Source organism: Neovison vison, chromosome 7 (assembly GCF_020171115.1).
Source record: "Neovison vison isolate M4711 chromosome 7, ASM_NN_V1, whole genome shotgun sequence".
In the NCBI taxonomy this organism is placed as follows: Eukaryota; Metazoa; Chordata; class Mammalia; order Carnivora; family Mustelidae; genus Neogale; species Neogale vison.
Window position 1 is genome coordinate 96144477 of NC_058097.1, and position 22582 is coordinate 96167058.

General features: G+C 40.6%; 1 protein-coding gene across 4 annotated transcripts in view; it reads left to right on the forward strand.

Annotated features, from left to right (window-relative positions):
- LOC122912228 (protein NPAT) overlaps positions 1-19947 on the forward strand; it is a 51792-nt gene extending 31845 nt beyond the window's left edge. For 2 of the 4 annotated variants that reach the window (XM_044257711.1, XM_044257714.1), the window contains 10 exons: positions 143-234; positions 319-406; positions 6408-6525; positions 7166-7294; positions 9933-11600; positions 12552-12667; positions 12747-12855; positions 15723-15783; positions 15944-17081; positions 18330-19947. In XM_044257711.1, the coding sequence (XP_044113646.1) occupies positions 143-234; positions 319-406; positions 6408-6525; positions 7166-7294; positions 9933-11600; positions 12552-12667; positions 12747-12855; positions 15723-15783; positions 15944-17081; positions 18330-18407 (3597 nt within the window). In that variant the 3' untranslated portion in view covers positions 18408-19947. The remainder of the gene's footprint in view (positions 1-142; positions 235-318; positions 407-6407; positions 6526-7165; positions 7295-9932; positions 11601-12551; positions 12668-12746; positions 12856-15722; positions 15784-15943; positions 17082-18329) is intronic. The other 2 variants (XM_044257713.1, XM_044257712.1) reach the window with 2 other exon arrangements.
- The last annotated feature ends 2635 nt before the right edge of the window (positions 19948-22582 follow it).

Here is a 22582-nt window from a genome sequence, read left to right on the forward strand (position 1 = left end):
AAGTGTAGTATTCGAGCATGAATACAATGGTAGCCACCCACCGTAACTTCTGAGTTTCCACCTAGATTTGTTAAAACTAGCTAGCGTCTGTTCACTAGAAACTCTCCCCTATTCTTTTACTAATACTGATTTTCTTTTCCAGCAAATGGTTATTGAAAATGCACGAGAAAAAATACTAAGTAACAAATCTCTTCAAGAAAAGCTTGCAGAAAACATTAATAAATTTTTGACGAGGTAAGCTGTGTGTGTGTTGATGATGCCTAATTGTTTTCACCTAATTTTGAGAGACTGGTTAAAATTTTCCTTTCTGTATTACAGCGACAACAATATTGCACAAATGCCCAAGCAAACAGATAGCAACCCTGCGGAACCGGAGACTTCCATTGATGAACTCCTGGGACTCCAGGTATAGGTTAGGGGGGGTGTGTGTAGTGCATATACTTGTAGTTAAAACTGATGGTATTTTGGTTTCATTTCAAAACCATTGCCAAGAAGCGCATGCCTGGCTCAGTCAGTATAGCATGCGACTCTTGATCTTGGGGCTAGAAGTTCGAGCTCCATGTTGGGTATAGAGATTACTTAAAAAAAATAATAATAAAATCTTAACCAAAAAAAAAGAAATTGCCAACAGATGTATGAAATTATTTAAGATAATAATTCTAGATAGAGATTTCCTTCATTATCCAAATATAAATGTAATCTCTTCTTGAAAATGTATTATTTTCCAATAATCAGTATAAATTATATTATTTATATGGTAAAAATTATAAGACATCTCTAACCCATCTACTATCACTAATTCTTCCATATACCAGTAAAACACTTTACTCTAGCCATACAACATGAGTGGGGGATATGTTTGTGGGCAGCTAGCAACAATACGGTACAACATAAGTATAAATTGCATTTCTTTTACATTGCTACAGACTGTATAATAATGTGAGGAAACGATGAAATTAAATGTTAAAGATATATAATGAATCCAAGTAAAATGAACAAGACACTTTAAAAAAGAAAGGTTACTAACTATATGAATAAATTGTGTGAAGTTTACTGCCAAGAGAAGGAAGATGGGACCACAGTCACTGTTGCTATTCAGGGATAGTGAAGATGGAAGAGCACCAGCTGGTAAAGGAAGAATTTAACAATTTATCTTTAATATTTGTTCATGTGTTTAAAAAAAAAAAAGATTTGTTCTTGTGCACATAACCTTCCTCAAGAGCAGCTGAGTTTGTGATGGCAACACATCCTTTGACTCGGACTCTTGGACAGTGTGACCCATACTTGTTGCCATGCCCACCAGGTGAATTCACTGTAGCAGATTTGCTTTCAGGTGAATTCTAGGTAAAACCACTGAATTTTTTTTTTTTTTTTTAATTTTAATTTTTTGGTTTTTGGTGTATTCCTTCAGAATACTTAAAAAAAAATTTTTTTTGCTACCTTTTCCCATAGTGAATTTCAGTTCAGTAAATTTACCAAAATATGACAAACTTTTTAAAGCGACTTTAAAATATCTACCAGTACTTCTTTTTAAAAACTTCTCCTGTCTTAATGTTTAATAGATGAATACACCCTATTCTGAATTTTTATAGTCTTTAATTGCTTGTTTATATTTTCTCCACAAACATCAAATACTTCCATAATCAAAGCACTGTGTTAAATACTATGAGAAATTATAAAAAAGAGAAGACACAACCCTCTGCTTTTGCTTTCTAGTATTTCACATTTGGGAAAAGTTAAAAATTCAGATTTAAATAACTTTTTAAAAGAACAGCAAAAGAAATTGCCCCACTGAGGAGTAAAAACATCAGATTCATTGAGAAGTAGTAAGCCAGTTGTATAAATAGATGAGGTGGAATTTTAAAAGTATTTACAAGTCTTTGTGACCTTGGAGTAGGTAAGAGTTCTTAAGTTACACAAATCACTGTTTTTAAAAAAAAAGCTTCCTTAAAACTTAAAATACTTGCTTGTTAAAATCATCATTAACAAAAAATTAAAAGTCAAACCACCAACAACTTGGAGAAAATACTCATAATACAAAGATTTTTACCCAAAGTACAGAAAGAGCTCCCACAAATCAATAGTAAAAATCTAAGCCACCCATTCTAATAAAAGGGTAAAAGACTAGACCAGACAAAAGAAGATAGAGGAATGACCACCAAGCCCATGAAAAATATGTTATTTGTCATTTGGGAATTGAAAGCTAAGAATACAGTGAGATACCATTTCACATTCACTACAGTGGCTGAAAGTTAACGATCTGACAATAGATGTTGACAAGGATATGAAACAACGGGAACCCTGAAAAATTGCTGATAGGAACTTCTGAAATGGTACACCTGTTCGGAAAACTGATAGTTAACAAAGTTATGTGTACACCTGTACACTTTCCTTACAATCTGGCAATTACTAGGTTTTTACCCAAAAGAAATAAATATGTTCACATATGTTTATAAGAAAGACCTCTACAAGAATATTTGTAACAGCATTGTTCCTAATAGACAAACACTAAATCCGGATACCCATCAACAAAAAAGGAATAAACAGATTTTGGCAGTCGCAGAATACTGGTGAACAATGCAAAGAACCAAGCAACTAATACACATAACAACGCGGTTGAACCTCGAACATATGTTGATCAAAGATAGACTAAAAAAGAATGTGTTTATATAGTGTGCCTCTGTTTGTATAACATTATAAAACAGGCAACACAAATTTATGCTGATAGAAATCAGAAATTGTTGACTGAGTGAGGTGAGGGTAGTAATTTGCCAAAGGATGAATTCTCTAAAAAAGGGCGGGGGGGTGGTGTGTGTAGATGTGTGATTTTTTTTTTTTCTTTTTTTGAATATGTGATTTTCTTGGGCGATGGAAATGTTTTACTTTTTTTTTTTTCTTTTTTTTAAGATTTTACTTTTAAGTAATCTCTACAGCCACCAAAGGGCTCGAACTCAACCCCTATATCAAGAGTAGCACAATTCCACCAACTGAGACAGCCAGGAGCCCCACTTCACACTGTGGTTACACAGTCCTTAAAATTGCTATGGGCTTGGGGCACCTGGGTGGCTCAGTGGGTTAAGCCTCTGCCTTGGGCTCAGGTCATGATGCCAGGGTCTTGGGATCAAGGCCCGCCTTGGGCTCTCTGCTCAGTAGAGAGCGTGCTCCCCCCAACCCCGCCTCGCCTAATTGTGATCTCTGTCAAATAAATAAATAAAATCTTTTATTAAAAAAAAAAAAAAAAGTTGAGAATAAAGCGACTTAATAGAAAAGTACATTTTGTCAACATTAACTTTTTTTTTTTAAGATTTTATTTATTTGACAGACAGTGAGAGAGGGAACACAAGCCAGGGGAGTGAGAGAGGAAGAGACAGGCTTCCCACTGAGCAGGGAGCCCGTGCAGGACTCCCTCCATCCAGGACCCTGGGATCAGGACCTGAGCCGGAGGCAGACGCTTAATGACTGAGCCACTCAGGCACCCAGCATTAACTTTTATAAGACTGTGTCCACCATTTCATAATCTGGTAACATTGTGTTCCTGACATTATTTACATTACTGTAAATTTTCAGCTTCCTGGATATAGAAATAGTTGTTTAGGCTCCTAGACGGCTCCCATAATCAATATGAACTGGCTCTTTAACTTCAGACAACTTTTTCTTCTCATTTTATGGGCATTTTTATAAAAACTCCCAAGTTTTTATCATGTCATGAAAGTTCCACTTTAACTCTTTGCTCCTATGAGTTTTGTCTCATGGGATTCGAATGTATGCCTTGCCACTCTTGAAGAATACAGCACTGTAGGATGTTTTATAAATAACTAAAATTGAGAATTTTGAATCTCCCAACTATTAGAATAAGAGTAAATGAAGACCCTAGCCAGAAAGTACTGTAACTTCTGTGAAATCTAATGTTTTAGCTGAAAAGATTTACTACTTCTGCTTTTTACTCCATATTTCTTTTTTGTGTTTTTTTAAACTTTATCTTCATGTAAAGTTGACGGAAATGGATTAAACATTTTTACTGAGCTACATTACTGGCATACTAGTCCAGGCTTTCGCTCAGAATCTGTGTCATTCTTGTGTGAAGTATCCATACAATCTGTTTTCCCCAACTTTTACAGGAAACACAGGTGGTGGTTGTGTTTTACCCTGATAGCTGGTAAACTTGAGAAATTTCAGCACATTTTTACGGACTGCCCTTGGGTAGGGCGCACCCTTTACCCCTTGGTTGCACACTAGGGTTTTTTGATTGTTTTGGGAAGTTTTTTGTTGGTTTTGGCAGGGGGGCTGGTTTTGTTTTGTTGTTTAAGATTTTATTTATTTATTTGACAGCAAGAAAGGGAATACAGGCAGGGGGAGTGGGAAAGGGAAAAGCAGGCTTCCTGCTGTGCAGGGAGCCAGACGCGGGGCTCGATGCCAGGACCCTGGGATCATGACATGAGCTAAAGTCAGATGCTTAACAACTTAGTCACCCAGGTGCCCCCGTTTTGTTTGTTTTTGAGAGAGAGAGCGTGCGCGCGAGTAAGCCAGTCAGGGTAGGGGAGCAGGGAGCAGAAGGAAAGAGAGAATCCCAGGCTGGCTCCATGCTCTGCAGAGCCTGATGTAGGGCTTAATCCCACAACCTCAAGATCAGGACTCAGATAATCAGCTGAGCCACCCAGGTGTCCCTGACTGCTGGTTTTAGAGCATGTCAACTTTCATTCTGTTTGAATCATATTGACTTCCCCAAAAAAGTTGAAATGTCCAGTAAACGTGGAGATATATTCAGCGCCGTAATAAATACAAATTAAAAGAACAGATTACTTTTATTTAATAGGCTGATGATGCTTAAAAATTGATATTACCCATTATTGGTAAGAGCTTGCACATTGTTACACAGAACAGGAATTCTTAGCAATTCCTGTGGAAGACTACTTGGTAACAGTTCTCAAAATTTTAAATATGTATATCCTTTGACTCTTTATCAGTGGATTCAGTAATTGCATGAGTAAGAATTTACCACACACACAAAAAAATAACATCCCTGGATAAAGATTTTCACTGTGGTATTATCTAATGTCCAACATTGGGAACTGATTAAAAGTGGCATAGTTAGCAAACAAAAAGCCTGTTACAAAGGGTTCATTTCTTTTAAATATATAGTGGATTAAACATTTAGTGTTGTACCCTACTGTTAGAAGAGGCAGTATAGGGCAATTTTTAAAGCCCACAAGAATAAGGCTCAGTACCAGTAGCTCTGAAAGCAAATGTAGAGACAGCTGCAAGCAGAAAATAGGGTGCAAAATTGAGGAAGTCGTAGTTAACCTCTAAATCTTGTCCGCGTTTTATACTGTCTCCACAAACACTGTTCTCAGTCATACACTCGCCCAGCAAAATGTCACTTGATCAAAAGAAAAAAAAAACTAAAAATACAGATGGTCCTGCAAGATAATTCTGCTGTGTAGATGGTAATTGACAAGCTCCCTCCATTGGCAAAGAGTTTGCAGGTAGCTTTTGACGTGCCACTTTTAAATGTGAACAGACTAGGGGCACCCAGATGCCTCAGTTGGTGAAGCATCTGCCTTCGGCTCAGGTCATTATCCCAGGGTCGTAGGATTGAGCCTTGTGTCTGGCTTCCCCCCTTGCCTGCTACCCCCCCTGCTTGTGCCCCCTTGAGCGCGCGCTCACTTGCTCTCTCGCTCGCTCTCTGACAAATAAATGAGCAAAATATTTAAAGATTAAGAAACCAAAGCAGATAGATAACAGGAGCGAGCTTTATATAGAGGTCACCCAAGCTGATAGGAAAATAAGCCAGGTTTGTAGTTACCAGAGATAGGACATTGAAGGATGGGGATATTGGATGAAGGTGGTCAAAAACAGAGACTTCTAGCTAAAAGTTAAATAAGTAGTGGGCTGTAATGTACAGCATGATGACTAGTTAACACCACTGTATGGTATATTTGAAAATTGTTAAGAGAGTAGGTCCTAAGAGTTCTCACAAGGAAATAAATTTCTTGTTTTTGTAGCTGCGTGAGATGATGGGTGTTAAGTAAACTGATTGTGGTCGTCGTTTCTCAGCATATGTAGGTCACGGCATCACACTGGAAACCGTAAACTTAGTGCTGGATGTCAAGTTTAAAAAACAATTTGTAGTGCTACTTTACTGAAGTTATACATACACACATAACTATAGTTTCTATGTTCATTTTATTTTAATTTGGGAATATATCCACCAAAGCAGTTAACTCTAGGAAGTGGAATTAGGGAACATTCACTTTCTACTTCCTTGTGTTGTTTTTATTTGTTTCAAAGGACCCTAGTGTTAAAATCAGAAGAAATTTTCGTGGCAGGAAGTAATTCATAAAAAATGAAAGCTGTCATACGCCTTCTAGGTATTTTGCCGGTACTACACTACATACTAATTCAGTCAGGACCACTCTTTTTTTTGGCAGAGTGAAATCCATATGTCTGAGGAAGCAATACAGGATATCCTGGAACAAACAGAGTCCGATCCAGCGTTTCAAGCGCTCTTCGACCTCTTTGACTATGGTAAGGAAAAGGAGACCATCCCAGGGCAGTTAGAAGAAAAAGTTCCAATTTCTTTAGCCCCTTAACCAGACTAAAGCAACATTCCCAGAGCATCTGAAAAAAAGTCCTATTTTCATCAAAGCAAACACACGGCTATGAAAGTGGGGTGGGAGTTATTTTTTCCATAAACTTTAGCTGTAAAAATGGAGAACCTTTTGGGGTTTTTTTGTGGGCAATATTGCCAGTTAACACAAATAGGTTGATGCCAACTACTACACATACATTACACTACACACAATTGGATAACACTAAAGGAATACAAGAAATTGGCATTGCCCTCCATTTTATGACCTTGTGCAGTGGTTTTCTAAGTGTAGTCTCCAAACCAGCATATAACATCATCTGAGAACATGTTTAAAGGGCAAGTTTGTGGATTCTCCAGATGATTCTCATATAGGCTGAAGTTTAAGAACCTCTGGTCTGTTGGAAAAATCTTTGTTTTTGCCAATGATATACAAGCCAACATGTTAAAAACATCCAGAAGACCATAATTTTAACATAAAGTTTAACATTTGCTTAATCACCATCAGGCTGCATTAACCGATGCTTATTTTTATTTTGATCATTTAACTAATTTTTTTCCCTGTTCCCTTTTTAACAGGTAAATCAAAAAATAATAAAAACATATCGCAAGGCATTTCCAGTCAGCATCTGGAAACCAGTCCCAGTGTAGTCTTAGCAGATGAAACTAATCTAGCAGTTAAAGGTTCTTTTGATACGGAACAATCTGGTAAGAATTTGGTCTTGTTAATATCTTCTATCTAAATCCTAATATAAGTCCCAAAATTTCAAAGGCAGAAAATACTGTTTAATTTGGAAGTTGTTCAGATTGCCACATAAGGTTTGTTTTTGTTTTTTTTTTTAAAAATTTTATTTATTTGAGAGCATGAAAGAGAATGAGAGCATGAGCAGGGGGAGAGGGAGAAGCAGACTCCCTGCTGAGCAGGGAGCCCGATGCAGCGCTCCATCCTGGGACTCTGGAATCATGGCCTGAGCTGAAGGCAGACACTTAACCAACTGAGCCACCCAGGCACCACTGTTTTTTGTTTTGTGTTTTTTTAAGTTTTATCTTTTCACTAAAGAAAAATCTCCAAACCTGTGAGCAATTTGAATAAAGGGTGAATTTTAGTACTCATTCTTCAGTGATGCGATAGGTTCTTGATATCCACAGTTCAGTATTAGTAGTGTGGTCCAGTTTGACAGAAATCTAAAACATTAAACGTAATTTTTTTAAAGATTTTATTATTTGACAGACAGAGATTACAAGTAGACAGAGAGGCAGGCAGGCAGAGAGAGGAGAAAGCAGGCTCCCCGCGGAGCAGAGAGCCCAATGCGGGGCTCGATCCCAGGACCCTGAGATCATGACCTGAGCCGAAGGCAGCGAGTTAACCCACTGAGCCACCCAGGCGCCCCTTAACATTTTTTCGTGGCATAAATTCACATCCCTTCTTTGTACAGTTAGTGTGCGGTGTTGGTACTCAGCTGGTGAGCAAGTTGAGCTGACTGCTCCGTATCCCTACCACTTGTGTCAAGGAAACTATACACTGTAGTGATCATTTTTCAGTATGGATTTGATCAGATTTTCAGTCCTATTCCGACGTGTCTACTGAGTCAGTTTTTTACATTTCTGCCTCCAGGACCAGTGAGGTAGCAGTGGAATACCAATGGGGCACATAAATGACCCACAGTAACTACTTACTGACTGAGGGAAGGCAGTGAATGGAACCATCTTACCTCCATTACAATTTTAATTTTGTAAAACATAACACTTATAGAGAAGTGCATAATAAAGATATGTGTATCTCACTGAATTATAGCCAAACAAATATACCCTGTATAACCAGCTCCCAAATCAAAAAACAGAACATTGCCAGCAGGATGAAAACCTCGCTTCATCTCCCTTCCCAACACTAAACCCTCCATCTCTTTTTCTACAAGATACCATTGTCCTTGTATCTCACACATGTCGAACTCTGCCTTTTTTCGTATCACCTTCATCAGTTCTGTTAACAAGTTGTGTCAAAATAATCTTTTCTGCTCTGTCTTCTTAAATGCCTCCAACTGCCAAGAAAACCTGATGGCTTCCAAGTGTCACATAGTATCTCAGACTACATTCCCATTTTGAATTCTCTGCCTACACTGCAGCCCAGTCCTCTAATTCTTAAACTGGATGACAGCGTTACTTTGCGTGGAAGAGCGTGCTGCACTTACGCGCTTTACTGTGCACAGAATGAAACTCAAAATCTCATTCTCTCGAAGTCTTACCCTTTCACTGGAACTGACGTGGCCTTGATGTAATTTCTCCCCATCTCTCCACAGTAGGATTACGAGTGTCACATTGACAGAATCATAGGTGACAGACATTTTTCCAGACTTTTTTCCTCTGTTTTTCATATTGTTATTGTTAATTTCTCTGTTCTATACTGTGATGATCTATGACACAGCATGTCAGTGCTGTGTTACTTCCTTAAACATCCATTCTTATTCCAGTGATCACAGGTCTTTTCTTTTTCAAGATCTCCTCTTACAATGGCACCTTTGTAACAGTCACATCGGTTAGGCACAAAGAGGTACCTTTCGCTCCTGTACTGTTACGGTTTTTACATGTTTTATCATCTCTTTCTGTATCTGCTTCCCTTATTAGACTGATCTCCCCAAAGGCAGAGACTAGGTCATTCATCTTTATATCCCAGTACTAATCATGTGGTTGATGTCTTGAAGTGTGTCTTGAAGATTGCAAATAGGACGCGATAATATCAAATGTTGATCATACTAGGGGAGCTGGAGTGGCTCAGTCAATTAAGCATCTGCCTTTGGCTCAGGTTATGATCCCAGGGTCTTGGGATCGAGTCCCGCATGGGGCTTCTTGCTCGGAGGGGAGCTTGCCTCTCCCTCTGCCTGTAGCTCCCCGCTGCTTGTGCTCATGTTCAGTCTGTCTGACAAATAAATAAACAAATGTTGATCATACAAAATGTGCTTGGCCCATTTCACCTTGAATAATAGATCAGATAAAGTAAGGTCAATAGACATGGTACAAGTTGAAAAGTCAGCTATTTCAAAAAAAACAGTGCATGTGGGGCCAGTTTTTTACCTACTAATAAGCATTAAATGTTCTTAAACCTACATACTTTTTCCTTCTTTGCATCATTTGTTTTCTGAGAGGTTTGAAAAACAGTTTGGCCCTTGTTTAAAAAGGCATAAGTTTAAAAAAAAAAAAAAAAGTACCTGTAAATTTTTGATACTCGGAAAATGTGAGACGCAGCTTTTCCGACTTCTGCTTACCAAGCTATCAAAGATGAGTTACTTCCTTGTCAAAACAGGAGTAAACGGGACATGCTCACCATCTCTGCCATTCTTCTGTTTTGCAGGTGATCAGACTGGACCGCCCCCATTTTGCTCATCCTACCAAAGCGAAGACCCCTCTGCCACTCTGAAGAGCAGTGGCCACGCGGAGCTTCGCCAGGAAGCCCAGGAGCACTTCCCGCAGGGGGGCTCCAGCGTCCAGAAGAAGGCATTTAAGACGGTCGGACCTAATGGACACAAGTGTAACCTTGATATTACCTTTGAGTCTGTGCCTCATTTGAATGACTTTAACCAAAGAGTAAATGCGGATGCTGAATGTAATCAGCGCTGTGCCGAATTCTACGCCCATCCGCTGCCCACGGACACCGCTGTGGCGATGGAGGTCGGGAAGAATGTCTTGCTTTCGGACGCCCCGCGTGAGCCTCCCTCACAGCCTGATGCGTCCGCTCTGCCAGTGACATCGTTCGTTTCCCTCGGCGCTGAGACTCACTCTGAAAACTTAATGCTCTCTGGGAAGAGTTCTCAGCTTTTATCCCAAAATATCCCATTAACTGGAAAGACATGTAAAACAAGTCAGTTTTGTGAAAACTCTAACAACACAGCAAGACTTAAAACTCATCTCCCTGGTTCTAAGTCACCAGACCCTAGAGAAATGCACCAGAATAAAACCGAGATCCACGGCGGCTTGCCCGGTGCGGCACAGCGTGCAGACTGCCAAGACAGCTCCTCACTTCAGAGTAAAATCCTACCTCTGTCCGCTGAAAGTTCCGGTTTAAAGGTATCCGAGCAGTTAGACATTCGTCTTGAAGATTCAGTGTCTTCAGTTAAACAGCCATCTGAGGAGTCATCGGCCCCTGAGTTAAATCATACAGAAAAACGTGAAACTCAGCCCTCCAAGTCTGAGAAAGTCGCTGTCCAGTCCCAGGAGCGTTCATCTTTAAAAGAAGATGGAGATAGTATTTTTCTCACTTTAGGCGACGGTGGTAACTGTGGGGAGGTTGCACTCATTGCTCCAGAAGGTAATGCTGTGGAAGGGGAGCAGTCTCTGCCCTCAGAACCTCTGTGTTCTTCAGTGGGAGATTCTCACCCTGAGTCCCAGAATACTAGTGACAAACCTGCTGGGGACAATTCAGCAGACATAGATGCATCAAATATCGTCTCTCTCAAAATTATCATTAGTGACGACCCATTTGTTTCCTCAGATACGGAACTGAACAGTGCTGTTTCTAGTATCAGCGGGGAGAACTTGCCGATGATCATCCTGTCCTCTCCTGCCAAGTCTCCTGCCAAAAACGCGGAGCTAGTTAAATGCTTGTCTTCGGAAGAAACTGCAGGCGCTGTCCCGTCTGCTGAAAGACTAGCGGATTCCGCGCCAGTGGAGCAGAGCCTTTTGGCTCTCAAGCCTGAGGACTCTGCCGGAAGTAGCGCTCAGAATGAAGGCAGCGTTGCCTTTTCGTCCAACATCACACCGTGTGTGTCCAAGGACGGCGGGTACATACAGCTGATGCCGGCTACGAGCACGACGTTTGGCAATTCAAGTAACATTCTCATAGCTACCTGTGTCACTGATCCAACAGCCTTAGGAACAACTGTAAGTCAGTCTAATGTGGTGGTGTTGCCTGGAAATTCTGCCCCTGTGACTGCTCCGCTTCCCCTGCCCCAGTTACAGACGCCCCCGAGGTCCAACAGTGTGTTCGCTGTCAACCAGACTGTGTCACCCAGCTTTTCACAAGGTAACTTGAAGAACACATTGAAGTTCATTTCTCTGGAATGGTGTATAATTTCTCTTGGGTGTGCATTTATTGACTAGGAGGAATTAAATCGTGGATGGGTAGTGTGAGAAAAGACTGGAATTTATGATTATGCCCCCTCTTTTCTCTCCCTAATTAGCTCAGTTGTGCCTTCTTTTGTATCTACAGTAAGTTAGGGAATCCTTGGTTTCAGTGATCCTGGAAGATGGAGCTGATGACACATTCCTGTGCCTTTCCTTCCATATTGGTTCCCAAGCTCCTTTCCCCCTCTTTTTAATATTGTAGGCATATAATAAAACCTGAATAAATGCACACAATTAGGAAGCCTGATGGATCTGTTTGGAGTGCTGCTTAAAATGACATAAAAGAGGGGTCAGAATGAGTAGAGACTGGGACTTCAGCGAAGCTCAAAGAAAAGAAGTCGGGGTTGGGGTGAAGGGAGGGAGTTGGCAAGTGTAGGCGTGGTTGAGAGACTGAAGTGGGTGTTCTGAAAGTGAGCTCCACCCGACGGGAGCAGGTAATGAATATAATGAAGAGTTTGATTTAGGGGACAAGGATAAACTAGGAGAGCCGCGGACTGTAGTGTTGGCTTCTAAGGACCGGATAAGCATTGTCATTTCCCCTCTTGGTTTTGACTCTTGGTAAATTTCTCTGGACCCTTTTAGACCAGTACCACTGAGGTGACAGATTCACATTCTGAGCAGGTCTTGGGCCGTTAACATTCTTTACATTACTTTAATATTCTTAACATTACTTTAATATTCAGATTAACTTTTTCTTAATTTGTTAGCCTTGCTCTTGTTCCTAAAGTTTTTTAAGGACAGTAGATTCTAAGGTGAGGGGATTATAATTTTAGGAATTTATTTAAATAAATTAATAGTTACTTTGGAGTCTTTGTTTGAGAGAGAATCTTATTGAGAATTTTTTTTTAAGGATCTGCCATCATAATTGCTTCTCCTGTCCAACCGGTACTCCAAGGAATGGTGGGAATGATTCCTGTATCAGTGGTTGGACAGAATGGAAATACCTTTTCTGCTCCTCCTCAGCAGGTAGGATCTCTGAACTGAAAATGGTGCAGTGATGCTTTTCAAACATAGTATCTATCACTCACGGCTGCTTCTCTTCTAGCTCCTTCATATGCCTTTGGCAGCACCCGTATGCAGTAGAAGTATCCCTCAAATCCCCATCCCTCCAAAATCACAGAAGACTCAGGGACTAAAGAACAAGCCTTGTACAGGTACATTTTTAAGTTCATTAATGTCCGTATACTCATTTGTTTCCGGCAGCACCACAGTATTTTTCTGAATACCTGTTTTGTTCCTAACAGGTGATTTCTAACCTTTGCTTCAAGCTTTTTTTTGCTTTGTTTTTTCCTTTTTTTTTTTTTAAGTAATCTAAGCTAAAAGGCAAATGAAACAAAAAAGAGTTCAGAGACCATGTACTTATGAGAACTTGAATGTGGTGGATATAGCATCAGAAGTCACAGAGGACGGGAAGGATAGTTTAATAAATTTATTAGCTATTATTTGTTTATAAGGAAAAAACTAGATACCTTCCTCATACCATACACAAAGGTGAACTCCAGGATGATTAAAGACATAAAAATATAAAGCAATACAGTTAAATAGTAAAAGAAATGTAAGAGAATGTCTTGGGGACACAAGGATAAAAGGATTGCTTTAAAAAAAAATGAAAAAGATACATAATTACATGTGGAAAAAGTTAAGACCATGACTGCTCCAGGGGCGCCTGGGTGGCTCCGTGGGTTAAAGCCTCTGCCTTCGGCTCATGTCATGATCCCAGAATCCTGGGATCGAGCCCCGCATTGGGCTCTCTGCTCAGGGGGGAGCCTGCTTCCTCCTCTCTCTCTCTCTGCCTCTCTGCCGACTTGTGATCTCTGTCAGATAAATAAATAAAATCTTAAAAAAATAAAAAAAAAGGCATGACTGCTCCAAAATTAAAGTTTTCTGTTCAACAAAAGATATTACGTATGAAATAGCAGCAGATCTTCATTGAGAGGTTGCATCAGACTCTGCCTCCGACTTCTCCGTCTTCGTGGGTGACAAAATGCCCACGTCGTCAACCCCCCCAGCCCTCAGCACTGTTGGACACTTTCCATTTCTGAGTCTTGATCTTCATGTCGCCTAAACTCTCCTATAGCTTCACCTTTAAATACTTGCCTTCTTACTAGCCCTGTGTGGTTGTAAAGGCGGGTAACTTGTCTCTGAACACTCTGGATTCCCGTACAGTGACTCTTCAGCCAGTGAAGGCTCCTCTTTGCCCTGAACCTCTGTCCTGGGTTCCTTTCCTTCCCCGACCAGGCTAGACCCACAGCCCGCCACCTCACCCGCCCTTCCCAGGACTCTGAAACACCTTCAGCTGCACATTCTTCAGTAGAAGGTGCCTTCCAGCCCCGCATCTGTCCAAACATCACCCTCTGCCTTTGTACCTTGGCCTCTCAGATTGCTTTGGAAGTGAGGCTCTTCACTACCACTTAAAACTGCCTCACTCTCACTGCTGCTTAGCAGTCATTTCCGGCGTCTTCGTGTCTATCTTTCCCTTTCCCCCTTCGAACTCTTCCGAACTCCCGCAGCTCTTCTCCTACCTACACAGTGCCCCCCTCCTCACTCTGGGCCAGTGATCTGCTCCCACCGGAGCAGTAAGTAGTGAGCTCCGTTTTCTCACCTCGCTCCCACCGCGTGTGTCCTTGTTCGGCTTCCTCCCGTTCCTGTCTCTCTTACAGGACTGGTGCTCTCCTCCTTCCTCCAGTCTGCCTGCGTCTTCTCCGGTCTGCCTGCGTCTTCTGTCTTCTCTGGAGCCTGCATCTGTCTTGTTTGGATCCTTCTGTCTCTGTGCAATCCCTGGGGTTTGTCTCACCTGCCAGCCCTCCATCCCTGCCTTCTTCTGTCTGCCATTCTTTCTTCATCCACGTTATTGTCTTTTCTCATGTTTCCACTAAAACTGTTTAAGCTGAGATCCCCAGTGGCTCTGGAGGTTTCCTCTCTGACCTTACCTCCCTCTGGCAGTCGACATAGTGGTGGTTTCTGGGCCCACCGCGGAGTTACTGCACTCCTGCCTTCGTGACTCCGCCCTACTCCGGACCTTCACATTCTACACATCTCAGTCCCACTTCTTCCTCAGAGACCGCCTCAGCCTGCTTTTCTCCCCCTTGGTTAATGTTCTCATTCGGTCCTCCTTGACCCTTCCTATCTGTGTGAGTGCCCATGGCTGTCTCCAAGGCCTTTGTCTCTTCCCTGGAGTATTTGCAGCTGCCTGAGGAGGATTTCAGGTGGCGGTTTGCTTTCTTCTCTCGTCCGTCCGTCTTCGACACTGCTGCCAGAGGGACTTTCTGAAGCACAAGTCTGTTTTGTCTCTTCCCTATTTAAAAGTCTTAAGGGCGCTCTCTGAAACTTTTTGCATGATGCGCAAGGTCCTTCACAGTTTTACCTGTGCCAGCTTGGTTATCTCGCTGCTCTCCCACAGAAATTCTTAAGTCCCTAGAAATTAAAATACGGCTATTAAAACTCCAGAGCTGGTGCTTTTCCTGACGTGGGCATGCAGACATGACGATCAAATGGGCACGATTTCAAAATAGGCATAATGTATTACTTTCTTTAGCTTTCTGGACCTAAGAAGTGGGGAGCCTGCTTCTCCCTCTCCTGCTCCCCCTGCTTGTGCTATCTCTCTCTCTCAAATAAATAAAATCTTAAAAAGTAATAATTAGAGGGGCGCCTGGGTGGCTCAGTGGGTTAAAGCCTCTGCCTTCAGCTCAGGTCATGATCCCAGGGTCCTGGGATCCAGCCCCGCATCGGGCTCTCTGCTCAGCAGGGAGCCTGCTTCCCTTCCTCCTCTCTCTCTGCCTGCTTCTCTGTGATCTCCGTCTGTCAAATAAATCAATAAAATCTTAAAAAAAAAAAAAAAGTAATAATTAGAAGTTGCTTTTTAAGCCCAGCAGGTGAGAGTACTTCGTTTGTACATTAGTTGTCGTTTAAAATTTTTCTCATGATGCGTGTGATACTTGGCTTGTTCCATTTTCATTCAGAGTAATGTACCCTTTCTCTTGTCAGTGTCTTTCTTTTCTAATTATTTCATTTATAATTCCAGGAAAGCAGGTAAATAATTTGGTGGATTCATCTAGTCATTTAGTTGGATGTCATGCACAAAGGTAAGCATAAAAGTAGTTTCCATCATGGACTCTTTGAATGCTTAGTTTAAAAACAAACAGGATGTCTTTATGTTGCCAAAAATATTTATATATTTGCAGAACTAAAGTGTCTGACAAGGATTTCTTTATGTTGCTTAAAATTTATTTCTTTACTTTGCAGAACTGAATTGTCTGACAAGAATATGGCCACAGATCTTGGGAAAAAATTGGAAGAAATCACAGTTCCCTTCTCATTAGAGAGCATAGTTCCAACTAGCAAACCGTTTGAGAGCCACAGACGTGTGCTGTGTTTTGACGGCATCACTTCTCCTGTGGCAAATACACAGGGCACGAACCATAAGGTGGCGTCCCAAAACAAAGAAAGGAATGACATTTCATTACCTAATCTTGAGTCACCCCTTGTGTCCTCCACCTTAAAACCCCCTTCTAATAATGCTCTCAAAAGAGAGAGAGAGAGGCCTCCTTTGCCTAAGATTTTATCCAAATCAGAAACTGCCAATAGCCGACATACCGCCATAAAAGAAACCCAGTTAGAAAAGAAAGGTTCACCGACAGAAATTGTACTTGAATCTTTCCATAAAGCGACAGCTAATAAGGAGAATGAATTATGCAGTGATGTCGAAAGGCAGAAAAATCCAGAAACTTCAAAACTGTCAAATGGACAGCAAAATGGGGGTTTACGGAATGAGAAAACCATAGCTTCACTGCAAGAACTAACCAAAAAACAAGGCACATCCTCAAATAGTAAAAATGCCATTTCAGTAGGGGCACCTGTGAAGGATCCAAAACAAGAACAGACTAAATGTGCCAGTTCTGTGATGAACGCCCCGAGCAAACCTACCACAGACGTGCTGCCGGATGGCCAGTGGCCCAGCCCCGTCGCGAAGCTCCCTGAGAGCTCTGATGGGCCTGGGCCCCGGACGCCTGGCGCGGGGGCGGGGGACAGACCTAAAGAAGAACCGAGAGATGGTATCAAGGTCCCCTCTAGTAGCGCAGCCAAGGTGATGGTCCCCCCTGTCACCCCAGACCTGCCTGCCTGCAGCCCCGCCAGTGAGACCGGGAGCGAGAACAGCGTCAGCATGGCCGCGCACACACTCATGATTCTCTCCCGAGCGGCCGTCGCCAGGACCGCCTCCACGACGCCCCTCAAAGACAACACCCAGCAGTTCCGAGCTTCCTCCAGGAGCACCGCAAAAAAGCGGAAAATGGAGGAATTGGATGAGCGTGAACGAACCTCTCGGGCTTCCAGTAAAAGTCTTGCAAATTCATCACTCCCAATGAAAAAGAAGAAAATTAAGGCAAGTTTGAAAGTCTTAATTTCAAAACCACACCTTTGCCCTTCCTTCAGTGCTCACGTTAGAGATCTCAGCATTTTTGCCGCAGCTACCTGACCGGACCCTCCGGTCAAGACAGCTTTGAGTCTTCACTGACAGAATTATTCCGTAGCAGAGTGTCTCAGCCAGTGTGGGACGCAGAATTTGTCTAGGGGAAATGAAGCGTTTGCAAAACAATTGCAAAACAATCACCTTGGCTGTGCTAAGGCATTGCCTTGGGGAAAGGTGGTTTTTGTTTCTGTCGTGGTAGGACCCAAGTGTTTTGGGAGAATGACAGAAGCCATGAAAGATTGGGAAGCCACTGCTGTGTGTGGAATTAAAGTAAAAAACAGCTTTGCAACCCCTGCCTCTTGGGGGTTTTTCAGTGTCCTGCCATCTCTTCCGTTGGCTCTTAGAGACGTTAATATGTTGGAGCAGTGTAAAAGCTAAAGTGACCTGTTTTTTTTCTTTGGGCATGGTTGTCTGTAGGAAGGCAGTGCAGGGATAGCTTTGAAAACCAAAACCCATTTTTCCTAAACCTATTTAGCCACTTAGTAGTCCGTGAACTGAGTAAAAGAAAGGTGTTTAACATGTCTTATGGCACGTCCAGTACCCGGGAAAGATCTGTGGCTTTGATGCCACGCAAACCTGGGTTTGAACCCCGCATCTCCTGCTTACTGGTTCTGTGGTCGTGGTTAAGCCCGGAGCCTCTGGGGCTCAGCTGCATCGCTTGACCTGAGGCTACCACATGCGTCTTACTGAGGCTGGACGGAGTAAACATACGAGTAAACATAGCGTTCCTAAGATGCCTGGGGCCGGAACAGTGCCTGTTACTGGTAGTGAGGAGAGCTTCCGAGACTCACCGAGGTTTGGTGAGACTGACACCCTCATAGAAAGCATGGCCTGTCTTGTCTCAGCATTCACAAACTCTGAATTTGTTTAGTGTTTTGCTTAAACTAATGTTAAAGTACCACTGAAGTAGAATTTATTAACTCTGGATTTATAAAATGTGTTGCTACTTCTCTGTATAATTAAAATTCCAACGAACTAAAAATGTTAGTGAACTTTTAGTCATATAGGTAGAAACTGATACGAGGTTCTAAGTAAAAGTTTTTTGACCTTGTTTGAGTTCAATATGTTAACTTAGGTTTATTTTTTCTTTTTTTTTCTTTTCTTTCTTTTCTTTTTTTATTTCTTTTCCTTTTTCTTCCCCCCCCCCCTTTTTTTTGACAGAAAAAGAAGCTACCCAGTTCATTTCCAGCTGGAATGGATGTGGACAAATTTTTGTTATCATTGCATTATGATGAGTAAACATTCTGAACATAAAAGAACAGTAGCTGTTTAAAACTCGTATCCCTTAAACTATGAGTGTAGGGAATGAGATACTGACAGAACCTAAAAGCATGACCTGCACTTTCCTTGTACTGAAATTTCACTTTATATCTGAATCATGCTGTTTCTGAAGCAGCTTCCTAGTTTGTAAATAGATTTACCTGGGATATTTTTTATTTTGGAAAAAAAAATTTGCAGAAATGTAAGTAAAGCCAATCTGCAAAACTGTATAGCTCTGACAATTACGTATTGTAAATATTGTATAAATCTTGTTGAAATAGAGGTTAAATCAATCTAGTGTTCTTACATTGTGTTTTTTTACTTCTTGTGATCCCTGAGGCGCTTTCGTCTGGAGTAGTTTCTCATTTTGTGTGGGGGGAAGAAATGATGCTTTTCTTTATAAAATTGCCTTCAGTGACTGTCGTACAAGACATTTAAAGACAGCCACAGAGTAGTACAAAGGAGATAACAACCTCAGTTGGTGGAGCGATCAGAAATGAACAGTTTAGGTTTTTCCCAGAGTGAATATTACCCTTTCTTATAATTGCAGTAAAGATTATATTCCTGAAATTTTACACTTGAAAGTGTTTCTCCTGGTCATTCTGGTCTCTTTGTTTTAAAGAGAATTTTGTAAACCATTTTTGAGTGTTCTGTTTGCTTATAACTTTTAAGATCTTTTACAGAACTTTAAATGTTTAGACTGTTGAGCCATACAGAGTTCATGTAGTAGTTGAGATGTCTTGGTATGTGTATACTTTTTCCCATATACTGGGGATTTGAAGAATTGCACTAATTCATAGAACTTAGTACGTAACAGTGACCAGTGCACATTTAATTTAAATCTTGTATTCTATGTTAAAGCTTGTGTGGAGGATTATGTTCTGGTATCCTTTTAGAAAGCCATGTCCATCAAAAGATGTAAAAAGAGAAATCATAGTTTTATATTTTAATTTAGTTTCTCCTAAAATGGGCTGTGTTAAGTAGCTATATCTGTACTTAGATATAGTGTACTGTCTCTGTGCCCCCTAAGAGGTTGTAAAGAGTTACTCAAAAAGTCCTTAAGGAGAGTGAAAGAGGTGCCTTCTCTGTATCAGACTCACACACATCAGTCAAGTTGAAAAACTGGTTAAACCTTTATATGAGAACAGAAATTATCATTAATATCTGACCGATTGTGCCTAGATTAAAGTATATTCTTTTAAGTGCTTTCTGTTTGATTAATTACCAATATATCAAGGAGTTTTTCTACAGGTGTATATGTTAAAGGGTCATTTCCCTCAGCCTTTTTTTAATACTGGGCCTTTAAAAAACTTAAATCCATCCTGCTCCTATTTCTCAGTGTGGAAATCACGTCGTAATTGCTAAACCTTACTGCAGAAATATGTCTTGTTAAAAATTTCTGTGATCTGGCGGTGGTCTATTCCTAAGGAACTACATATCATACACGTAATGTTTATTTAACTCAACTTGATACTGTACTACAGTTAGGTTTGAATAAATATTTTCATTAACTGCAAAAGTTTGAAGTACTTTATATTGGCATATATACACATCCACTTAATGACCCAGATTGAGACTAGCACATGATCAGGACGGTAGAATCCCCTCCTACTTCCTCTAGTAACCGCTAACTCCTGGGGTAGTAATGATCCTGACTTCTACCACAGTTTTAGCTTTTTTGTTTCTTTTTTTTTAACAGTATGACTGTACTCATGCAGAACAGTCTTCTGTGACTTGTTTTGCTCCGCATTGCAAGATCCACCCTTGTATGTCGTTTGGCTGTCCTCTTCCAGGCTATGCATTTTTCTGTTGTGTTTATTCACGTTGTATCATACCACAGCTAATCCATTTTATAACCGATAGACATATATTTTCAGTTTGGGGCTATAGAAATAGAACGGTGAATATATTTGTACATTTTTGGGGGTGAATGTGTTACACTTCTCAGTTGAGTATGTATTCAGGAGGGTTGCTGGCTCTTAGGGTTGTAGATCTCCAACCCTATTCAGATTTTTCCACTGTCCAGAGTGGTTTGATCAAACCCTACCACTGTCAGCAGTGTAGGGAGAGTTCCGTCTGTTCTACATCATTGTCAGTACTTGGTATTTTCATTTTAGCCATTTTGGCCGTGTCTGTTGGCATCATAATGCAGTTTTACTTTAGTTCTTCCTGATAGAACTGAACACCATTTCATATGCATTTGACCATTTCGAGAACAGGTCTCCTTTTGTGGAGTATCTGTTCCTGTCTTTTGGCCAATTTTTGTACGGATTTGTCTGCCTTTTTTCTTACTGATGTGTATCTCTTCTTTCTGTCTTCTAGATACAAGTCCTATTTCAGATGGATATCTGATGTCTGAATGTTTTATCATGTTTTTCTTCTAGCAGTTTTATTGTTCAACCTTTTGTATTTTGATTGATCATCCAATTAACCCAGCATCATTCTTGAGAAAGACTTTCCCAAATACACTGCACTGTTATCATTGTCATGAACTGAAAAACTATGTCTGTGTGAGTTTGCTTCTGGACATGGATCTGTTCCAGTGGTCGACTTTTTTTTTTAATTGAAGTATAATTAACATACAATGTTATGTTAGTTTCAGGCGTGCAACCCCCTGGTTCAACAGTTCTACACAGGACTTGGTGCTCAGCACGGTTAGGGTAGTCATCGTCTGTCAGCAAACAATGTTCTCAAAAGGTCGTCAACCATATTCCCTCTGCTGTACTCCTCATCTCCATGACCTGCTTATTTTATAACTGGAAGTTTGTACCATTGATCCTCATTTTAAAGATGTGCCAGCAACACACCATGTTAATGACTATAGGAAATCTGTTTTAGGTTTTATTTTTTCTTTGAGCCACTTACTGAATGAGCTCTTTGAGAGCTAATGGTTTCCCTGATGCTTACTTTTTATTTACTAAGTATGTATCCTCTCTGAATAATTTTCTAATTTCATTTCTTCTTACTGTGGTGATGAACACTTCAAATACAAAAATAATGATCAAAGTGGGCTTCCATGTCTTAGTCGACATGGAAGTTGTACTAAACATTTTAATGAGAATGTTTAGTACAATGTTGCATTTTGTTTGTAGTGTTTGAAGAATTTACATGAGGAATGTCTGTTAGTTAGGTGCTCTTCTAACATCAGTTAAAATATTTTTATTAAATCCATGAATTTTGTTTTTATATTAATAATTCTAATATTGTGTGCTTTGCAATCTTACTGATGTCTGAGTATAAATTTGATTTGTCAACATTTTATTTAAATGTTTACTTCCAATGAGATTGGTTTCAAGCTTATGCCAGTTTGTTGTTTTTTTTTTTCCTATTGAATTTGGAACTTACCATCTCTTTCTAGTTTATCTAAATATTGGAATGGTAAATAGTGCTTGTTTGAGGATTCACTTGATGGTTAAGACAAGGCATGCAGAGCATTTAGGTCAATGTCTGGAACATATGCATTTTCACAACAGGATCCCTGTGCTGGTTTTTTTATTTCCATATTCTGCAGCAGATTATTTAGAATGGTAACTGACTATTCCTGAAACGAAATCATTGAAGCTGGCAAGCTTTTTCTGCAGTAGTTTAGGTGTTTTTTTCCCTCAAAATTTCTTCTAGGCTGATTGGTCCTGTCAAGCTTTGAGCTTTTTTCTGAATTACATATATTTTTCCCCTAAATCTTGGTGGTTCTCCTTAGAGACAAATTTTCTGACAAAATCACCTGTTACATTTAACATTTTTATACTTTGATTGACTGATTTGTCATTTATTCTTTTTTTTTTTAAGATTTTATTTATTTGAGAGAGAGACAGTGAGAGAGAGCATGAGCAAGGAGGTCAGAGGGAGACGCAGACTTCCCGTGGAGCTGGGAGCCTGATGTGGGACTCGATCCCGGGTTTCCGGGATCATGACCGGAGCTGAAGGCAGTCGCTTAACCAACTGAGCCACCCAGGCGCCCATTTATTCTTAATGTTTGCTCTTTTCCTCAGAGTTCTTTTTCATGTTTAATTTTTTAAATTGAATGGTTACTTGGCTTTTTTCCTTTTACACTTGATCTTAGCCAAAAGGCTGAGAAGCAGTGGCTTTTTTTCCTTTTAAAACTATGTAAGCATTTGGGGCTCCTGGGTCGCTGGTTTGGGTTAAGCCTCTGCCTT